This window comes from Callorhinchus milii, unplaced genomic scaffold (genome assembly GCF_018977255.1).
Source record: "Callorhinchus milii isolate IMCB2004 unplaced genomic scaffold, IMCB_Cmil_1.0 Scaffold1, whole genome shotgun sequence".
In the NCBI taxonomy this organism is placed as follows: domain Eukaryota; kingdom Metazoa; phylum Chordata; class Chondrichthyes; order Chimaeriformes; family Callorhinchidae; genus Callorhinchus; species Callorhinchus milii.
The window spans coordinates 74,688,264-74,697,475 of NW_024704742.1; the positions used below are offsets into that span (position 1 = coordinate 74,688,264).

Sequence of the window (9,212 nt, forward strand, 5' to 3'; positions counted from 1 at the left end):
TTCAATTTGTACCTTATCAATTTCATTTCTTCTATGCATCATAATACCATCCATTCATTTCTTTCCACTTTGTTCTTTATGCACTCTTTTTTGTCAGTGTGTGTCTGAAACATGAGGAAACCCATCCCCATGCTTAAGAGTATCCAGACCAAACAGAGCAACCCATGCATCCCACTATACATAGAAATCCCAGAGATAGATTGTTGGAATGGAATGCAGGTTCTCTCCCTGGAGGGACACATCCTGGTTAACTAATTCTGGAAAGTATTAGGTGCAGGTTGGCAAGAGCCAAGGCTTGGGGACCCCAGAGTGTGTGTTGGGGTAACTGCTGGAATCTAACCAGCTAGAACGGCATAGCTTGCCATTGATATTGCGATCTGGCAAAGCTTGCATGGCGTATGGCATAGCTTGTCATTGATATTGCGATCCTACCCGTTAGGGCTTTGGGTTCCAGGGTTAACAGGAGCAGAGTTGGATGAGTCCTGCCCTCAGTGACTGGTTTGCCCTTCCAGGTCCTGCCGATGAGCCAGGCTGGCTGTGTTGTCATCAGTATTGTGCTGGAATACTGCAGGCCTGCCTGGCTCAGGAACTAGACTAGAGATTGCCACAGAGGGCTCGATAGCAACATTCCATTGCCAGGCATGTCAGCTTGGAGCCAGTTCAGCTACAAGGGGAAACCGCAATCCCCCACACTTTCTTAATTCCATTAATATAAAACTCATCTTCTTGTTCATTCATTCTGGATTCAATTGTACCAGAATTGTACCTGGTTTCATGTTGTCTTGCTCTTATTTGCTCTATTCTGATTCTCTGTGGCTTACTTGACCTTTTGTAATCTTCTCACCCTGCCAGCCCTTTCTCCTATGTTCCTCTGTCACAGCTCTTTATGGATTCTGGTTGGCTACTCCTGCATTGCCTTGCATATGCCCATACCATTGACACACATAACACTTATTTTCTTCTGCAGGACATCTCCGAAAATAATAAGTTAATAATAATCCTTACATTTGATATAGCGCCTTATGTAGTCCTGTAGCTCAGTGGTTGGACCACTCGCCTTGCAAGCGAGAGACCTTAGTTCTATTCCTGGTAGGGCGAAATGTTGTGCAAGTTTCCTTACTCCACACACCTTTGTTTACCTAGCAGTAAATAGGAACTCGGTTGTTAATCGATTGGCTTTTCTGGGGATATTAATCCTTAAAAAAACAATAATAATTTGGTCACTCAATCCACGACTATTTGTGGGACACAGATGTGCACAATTGGCTGCCACATTTCACCCACAAATATACAGTCAATTCACTTTACAGTATATTCTGTGATGCGCTTTGAGACGTTTAGAAGACATGGAGGAGTCCTGTAGCTCAGTGGTTAGAGCACTTGCTTTGCAAGCGAGACACCTGGGTTCAATTCCAGGCAGGGCGAAACCTTGGGCAAGTTTCCTTACTCCACACGCCTAATAATAATCCCTCCAAAACCAAAAACAATAATAAAATTGGTCATTTTCAATCTACGACTTCTCTTCCCTCGCCTCTTCCCTCAACCTCTCCCTCCTCATCCACTCCCCCACACACATCCGTGATCACCCCCTTGAACTGGTGATCACCCGAAGCCTCACTGTCTTGGACATCACCATCGTCGATAGAGCCATCTTGGACCACCACTTCATCTCCCTCAACACCTCAGTTCCCCTTCCCCTTTCTCAACCCTCCACCATTACATACTGTCCATGGAAAAAAAATTCCTTTCTCTCCCTCTCCACTGCCCTGGAGTCATCTGAACTCCTACACCTCTGACCCTCACTGACTGATCTCTCCTCCTCACTCTCTTTTCTCCACAACTCCCACTCCTCCATTCTGGACTCCCTTACCCCCCTCACCTCCTGAACTGCCTCATACTCTTGTAAATCCCCCTGGTACACCAACCCTCTCCGTTCCCTCAAGGCACAAGTGCGAGCTGCCGAACGCGCCTGGACCAAATCCAAACTAATAGTCCATCGGCAGATTTGGCTTCACTACACCAAGATCTACCGCTGCGTTCTTGCCTCCGCCAAGTCCTCTTTCTACTCCAAGGTTATCTTGGAGGCAAAGCACAACCCCCGGCTTCTCTTTTCCACCACTAACCGTCTCCTCCGTCCACCTTCCCATACCTCGCCCATCCTCTCCTCAAACGCCAACAGTGAGGAGATGCTGGACTTCCTTGAATCCAAAATCGAGGGGATACATTCAGCCACCTCAGCCCCGTCCACAGCCAACCCCACATAACCTCTCCCTCATGACCCATACCCCACTCATTCCCCCCTATACTCCTTTGACCCTATCTCTCCTTCCTCCCTCACCACAACTGTCCACAAACTCAAACCCACCACCTGCTCCCTCGATCCCATCCCCACCTCTCTCCTTGTCCCCCAGCTCCACATTCTGGCCCCCCTCCTGTCTGATGTCATCAACCTCTCCCTGTCCACCAGTTCAGTTCCCACCCCCCTAAAAACAGCCGTCATCACCCCCATCCTGAAAAAACCTTCCCTGGATCCAGCTTCTCTCCAGCTACCGCCTCATCTCTAACCTCCCATTCCTCTCCAAGGTCCTGGAATGAGTCGTCGGGTCCCAGCTCTGCTCCTTTCTTTCTCACCATTCCCTCTTTGAACCCCTCCGATCCGGCTTCCGCGCTGCCCACAGCACGGAAACAGCCCTGGTCAAAGTCACTAGTGACATTCTGAACATCTGTGATCAGGGCTCCCTCTGCCTCCTTGTCCTCCTTGACCTCTCTGCTGCCTTCGACACTGTTGACCACTCCATCCTCATACACCACCTCTCCGCCTTACTCAATCTTCACGGACCTGCCCTTGCCTGGTTTGATTCCTATCTCTCTCACCATCTCCACTTCGTTGGCTCTAATGGCTTCTCCTCCAACCCCCGCACTGTCACGTCTGGTGTCCCCCAGGGCTCTGTCCTTGGCCCTCTCCTCTTTAATATCTACATGCACCCCCTTGGTGACATCATCTGCAGACATGGGGTCAACTTCCACATATATGCGGATGACACCCAACTCTATCTTTTTGCCTCCACCCTCAACCCCAGGACCACTGCTGTCCTGACAGACTGCCTGTCGGACATCAACTCCTGGATGAGGACAAATTTCCTACAGTTAAATGTGAACAAGACTGAGGCCCTCCTGATTGGCTCACACCAGCACCTCAGCACCTCAGGCTCTGGCAGCATCAACCTCCATGGTTGCACACTACAACTCACCAGCCAGTCAGGAACCTAGGTGTCTTGTTCAACCCTCAACTGTCTTTTCTCCCCCACATCCAAGCCATGACCCGCTCTGCCTTCCCTCACCTCCGTAACATCGCCCGACTCCGTCACTACCTCACCCCTCAGGACGCTGAAACTCTTGTTCATCCTTCATCACCTCCAGGCTCGACTATGTGAACGTCCTGCTTGTCGGCCTTCCAACTCCTCCCTCCACAGGCTGCAGATAATACAGAACTCTGCAGCCCGTGTCCTCTCCCGCACCAAACTCCGTGACCCCATCTCCCCCACTCTCGCTCGACTCCATTGGCTCCCTATCCTTCAGAGGATCCAGTTCAAGATCCTAGTCCTCACATACAAAGCCCTCCATGGCCTCACCCTACCTCTGCGACCTCCTAACCCCCTACCAACCCGCCCACTCCCTCCGCTCAGCCGGCTCTGGCCTGCTCCACATCCCCCGACCGCCCCGCCCCATCATTGGCGGGAGAGCCTTCAGCCACTCTGCCCCCAACCTCTGGAATTCCATCCCCCAGTCACTCCGCCTCACCCTCTCCTTAGCCTCCTTCAAGTCCCGCCTCAAGCCCCTCCTCTTCGACCATGCCATCGGTCACTCCCCCTTCCCCTCCCCTCCATTCTCCCCCCCACCCCCAGCTCGGTTCTGAAATGCTGTACTCTGTCCAACGCCTTGGGACGTCCTCCCAACGTGAAAGGCGCTATACAAATGTAATCTTGTTGCTGTTGCTCCATCATTTGATTGCTCCTCGTTGACTTTCTGCCAGGCAAGCAAGGTACAACCCTTCAGATTTTTATCAATATTCAGACAATTGTGTATGGAAACAAGGTACACACAAGAATATTGTATATCCACATTAAAACAAATACCCACAATAGTATCTGTAAGAAATAAAAATAAATCTCTTCTTGTCCCATCCCTAAGACCCGCTCCTCACACTCCATTCAGCTTCGCACATCATCAAGATATCTCTACTATATGTATTTGTAGACAACCGCAGCAGCCAATATGCACACAGCAGTTGTCCCACAAACAGCCGTGAAAGTGAATGGTCAGTTTTATTTGGGGGATTGGGACATCCTCCCGAGTGAAAGGTGCTGTGCTAATGGAATTTGTTGTTGTTGATTGCTGGCCAGGACACCAGGAGAAATTTCCTTCTCTTTTCAAACAGAGTCATGGGATATTTCTGTTAAATGATTGTTGTGTTTGCCTACAAAAAAAATCACTACAGTTGATTTTTTTTGTGTTGGCAGCAGTTCAAATGCAACAACACAGGCCAGCTGTTTGCAATGCTACTTTTAGCTGCAGGAACCAGATTTTCAACCCAAATTGTTTAAGGTCAGAAAGGAGTGTACCCCACAGCAGATAAGCAACTGAGATATCTCGGGGGACAGCTTGTCTCTGTGTGAAAATGATATCACACATGACATTTTCCCCCAATATATTGTAATACCGACGTGTGTAAGATTAAAGCATCCCCTGGAGGTGTTTGCTGTTGCAAATCTAACAGCTAAAGTAAAAAAAAACCTTTACAGTGCAGGAATATAGTCACACCTACACAATCTTCAGCTGCTTCACAAACTAGGTGTGCATTGTGTGCAGGTTTCTAAACTCTTAGGAATGCAAAGTCACACCAGACCGGTCAGGGAGCTTTTCCTTTGTGCATACCTACATACCAGGTCAAATCTCCATAGAAACCTGCACCGAAACCTCTCAAGGACTCAACTCAACTTAACTCTGGTACACGCAGGAGCCTCGGGAGGAAACGTCGCTGTGCCTCGTTCTTCAGCAACACACTCGCAACTCAAGTTGAAATCGTTGTAGAAACGACGAAAGGCGCTCTCGGTAAAAGCGAGACCTGCGCTTTCTTTGCGGTTTCACACCGGTTTGGTTTGCAGTTGGTAAGTCCCCCCGACTGCGGAGTTTCGGTGTAACCTGACACCCTCTTCCTCTCGCCCAGTGCTCAACACGCACGATGCACTAGTTGAGAGGAGTGAGCGTGTGGAGTGGACTCGCCGGCTCTGTGCTCGGGGAGTGTGTGAGACCTGTGCAGCTTTGTGAAGGGGATCCGGTGAGCGTGAGGGGCTGACACGGTGAGGGTGAGGGGCTGTGAGGGTGAGGGGCTGGCAGTGTGAGGGGCTGGCAGGGTGAGGGTGAGGGGCTGACAGGGTGAGGGTGAGGGGCTGGCAGGGTGAGGGTGAGGGGCTGGCAGGGTGAGGGTGAGGGGCTGGCAGGGTGAGGGTGAGGGGCTGGCAGGGTGAGGGTGTGGGGCTGGCAGGGTGAGGGTGTGGGGCTGGCAGGGTGAGGGGCAGGGGCTGGCAGGGTGAGGGTGTGGGGCTGGCAGGGTGAGGGGCAGGGGCTGGCAGGGTGAGGGTGTGGGGCTGGCAGGGTGAGGGGCAGGGGCTGACAGGGTGAGGGGCAGGGGCTGGCAGGGTGAGGGTGAGGGGCTGGCCGGGTGAGGGGCAGGGGCTGGCAGGGTGAGGGTCAGGGGCTGGCAGTGTGAGGGGCAGGGGCTGGCAGTGTGAGGGGCAGGGGCTGGCAGGGTGAGGGGCAGGGGCTGGCAGGGTGAGGGGCAGGGGCTGGCAGGGTGAGGGGCAGGGGCTGGCAGGGTGAGGGGCAGGGGCTGGCAGGGTGAGGGGCAGGGGCTGGCAGTGTGAGGGTGAGGGGCTGACAGGGTGAGGGTGAGGGGCTGGCAGGGTGAGGGGCTGGCAGTGTGAGGGTGAGGGGCTGGCAGTGTGAGGGTGAGGGGCTGGCAGGGTGAGGGTGAGGGGCTGGCAGGGTGAGGGGCTGGCAGGTGAGGGTGAGGGGCTGGCAGTGTGAGGGTGAGGGGCTGGCAGGGTGAGGGTGAGGGGCTGGCAGGGTGAGGGTGAGGGGCTGACAGGGTGAGGGTGAGGGGCTGGCAGGGTGAGGGTGAGGGGCTGGCAGTGTGAGGGTGAGGGGCTGGCAGGGTGAGGGTGAGGGGCTGGCAGTGTGAGGGTGAGGGGCTGGCAGGGTGAGGGGCAGGGGCTGGCAGGGTGAGGGTGAGGGGCTGGCAGGGTGAGGGTGAGGGGCTGGCAGTGTGAGGGTGAGGGGCTGGCAGTGTGAGGGGCAGGGGCTGGCAGGGTGAGGGTGAGGGGCTGGCAGGGTGAGGGTGAGGGGCTGGCAGTGTGAGGGGCAGGGGCTGGCAGGGTGAGGGTGAGGGGCTGACAGGGTGAGGGGCAGGGGCTGGCAGTGTGAGGGGCAGGGGCTGGCAGTGTGAGGGGCTGGGGCTGGCAGTGTGAGGGGCAGGGGCTGGCAGTGTGAGGGGCAGGGGCTGGCCGGGTGAGGGGCAGGGGCTGGCAGTGTGAGGGGCAGGGGCTGGCAGTGTGAGGGGCAGGGGCTGGCAGGGGGTGCAGGCGGCATGCGGACCCCGCCGGTGATGATCCTGGGGCTGGTGCTGTCCCCCGCCGGGTTCGTGCTGATCCTGGTCTCCACGGTGGCTCCCGCCTGGAGAGACGTGAGCAACATCCCCACCGACGCTCTGGACACGGTGCTGCACCAGGGGCTGTGGGAGATCTGCCGGGAAAAGGAGTCCGTCAGAGAAACCACCTGCGGTGTGGCGGACGTGGCCTATTTTCAGCACCAGGTGCTGGGGCTGTCCAGGGGGCTGATGATCGCGGGGCTGGTGGTCACGGCGCTGGGGGTCCTGCTCTCCTCGCTGGGGGTCCGCTGCTGGACCCAGCACCCCAACCTGGCGGTGTCCGGGGCGGGGGGTGTGGTGCTGGGGGTCGGGGGGGTGCTGACCCTGGTCGCCGTGTCCTGGTACACGGACAAGCTCCAGGCGCTGCCCAACTCCGCGGCCGGACAGTCCCTCAGTGTGGGCTACAGCATCGTCCTGGGCTTCATCGGCGGCTGCCTGGAGATCCTGGGGGGGCTCTCCCTGGCCTTCAGCTTCGGGAAGCTGTGCGAACAGCAGAGGGCGAAGGCCAAACCGTACGTTCAGAAGAAGAAGGAAGCGCAACGCCCCGCGAAGCTCTACCCGCGGGGGATCTCCAACCCCGTCCAGGTGGTGGATATCCCCGCGGAGTCCGCCCCCTCCGCCCCCTGGGACGCGGATCTATAGGGACCAAGAGGATCGATCGGCTGCTCGCGGGGCGACGGTGATCGATACCCCCCCCATTCAATACGTACTTATTGGGAATCGATGCAACGTCTGAATCGTGCACAGAAACCTGCGATTCGCAGTGACCGACTCGCAAATAACTCTTTGTATGTTTTTTTTTCGCTCTCTGCTCGTCTGGAGCCTGGGAAGAGGGGGGTGGGGGGTGGGGGGGGGACCGTGTGGGTTGAAGTCATCGAGGACTGAAATCGTTGCAGGAATGCAATGCAATGCAATGAAATGAAATGAAATGAGATGAAAATAACCTCCTCTGAGAGGGGGAGAGAGAGAGAGAGAGAGAGATCGCCTGGAGAGAAATATTTGACTGTCAAAACTTTTGAAAACTTTCGATTCATAACTTCTGCATTTGCTAAAGTGAAACCGAAGTACAGCATTGATAACTATTGGGCTCAGCCATTCTACCATAACAACTGTTTGTGTTAATATAGCAACTTACACATCAGGAGGGGGTGTCAGAGTGGCTGGACACCCAGCTGGGGAGGGGGAGGGGTTGGGGGGTGGGGAGGGGGTGGGGGTGGGGGGGGAAGCTGAAGTGCAAGAGATAGTTCAGCAGATTTTGAAGGCTGGGAACTGGGAAGGAAGGATTTGGAGATGGAGTTGTGGAGAGTTCAAACCTCACCAATGAAGGGCAGATCTGATGTGGGAACTATTTCACCAGTTCTGGCCAGGCTCCGCCGGCTCTCCATCACCGATCCCATCAACTTCATGATCCTCACACTCGTGTTCAAATCCCTTCACTCTCTGGCACCTCCCTACCTCTCCGACCTCCTCACTCCCCAATCCGCCACTCGGTGCCTGCTCTCGACTGGCACCGGCCTCCCGCTCATCCCTTGCATCCTTCGCTCCACCATTGTAGATCGCGCATTCAGCCACTACGCCCCAAAACTTTGGAACACTCTCCCTCAATCTCTCCGCCTTTCCCCCTCTCTCCCCTTTTCCAAGTCCCGCCTGAAAACCTTCCTTTTCGATCATGCTTACAGTCACCGCCCCCCAATCCCCCACACCCCCACCCCCATCCCCGGCTCAGAGTCAGGCTCCGCCACTGTTAAGCGCTATGAGACGCTACCCGGCGTGGAGGGCACTGTATAAGTGCGAGCTGCTGTTGACGGTGTTTGCTAAGCAGAGGGTTGGAGCCCAGGGTTTGGGTTTTGGGGAAGGTGTGGGGTGGAATATTGCTGTGATGGAATGCTGAACAGTGACATTGTATCTTGTGAATGTTTTTAAGATGTTTTTACATGAAACATTATTCAAATAATCTTAAATTACTCAATACATATGGAAAATGATTGCTGCTAATCAAAGTATATATATATCTACAATAAGTAACTGGTGTACTATTTGCCCTTTGTTTTGTGATGTGAACTGTAAAAGACCTATTTTTTAAAAAATGACAGCTTTCACAGAAATCTTGTTAATGTTAGATTATTTGGGGATCAGATGCCATTAAACTGTAATTAATACATTTGTTGTAACTTTGATGTTGTAATTTATATAGTGCCCTTTAAATGGGGGAACTCTTAACAGTGGCAGAACTTGACAGGTTGGAGCCCTCACTTGGTGGATGGCAGATATCAGGAACTCCCTACGAGCTTCCTGGTGAGTAACACAGCTCAGTATGAAATGAGCATTGCCAACATCTTCCTGACCACATCTCTGACACACATCCCTTCCCATCGAGTTGGAGCAGCAGATGAATTCCAAGGCCTGGATATATGAACATGTGTTCACACATTCAGATTCCAGGTAACACCTTCCATTCCAGCATTGTCATCCCAAACCTCAGTTTCCTCATCAATTATTTGACAGA

General features: G+C 54.0%; 1 protein-coding gene across 1 annotated transcript; it reads left to right on the forward strand.

Moving 5' to 3' along the window:
- Positions 1 to 6,603: 6,603 nt before the first annotated feature.
- LOC103177657 (claudin-23-like) lies at positions 6,604 to 7,502 on the forward strand. Its single transcript, XM_007891917.2, has one exon. The coding sequence runs from the start codon at positions 6,647 to 6,649 to the stop codon at positions 7,346 to 7,348; it is 702 nt and encodes a 233-aa protein (XP_007890108.2). The 5' UTR covers positions 6,604 to 6,646; the 3' UTR covers positions 7,349 to 7,502.
- Positions 7,503 to 9,212: the final 1,710 nt, after the last annotated feature.

What these genes read in the sequence shown, in the direction of transcription:
- LOC103177657 (XM_007891917.2), top strand. Translation starts at nt 6,647, where the DNA reads ATGCGGACCCCGCCGGTGATGATCCTGGGGCTGGTGCTGTCCCCCGCC.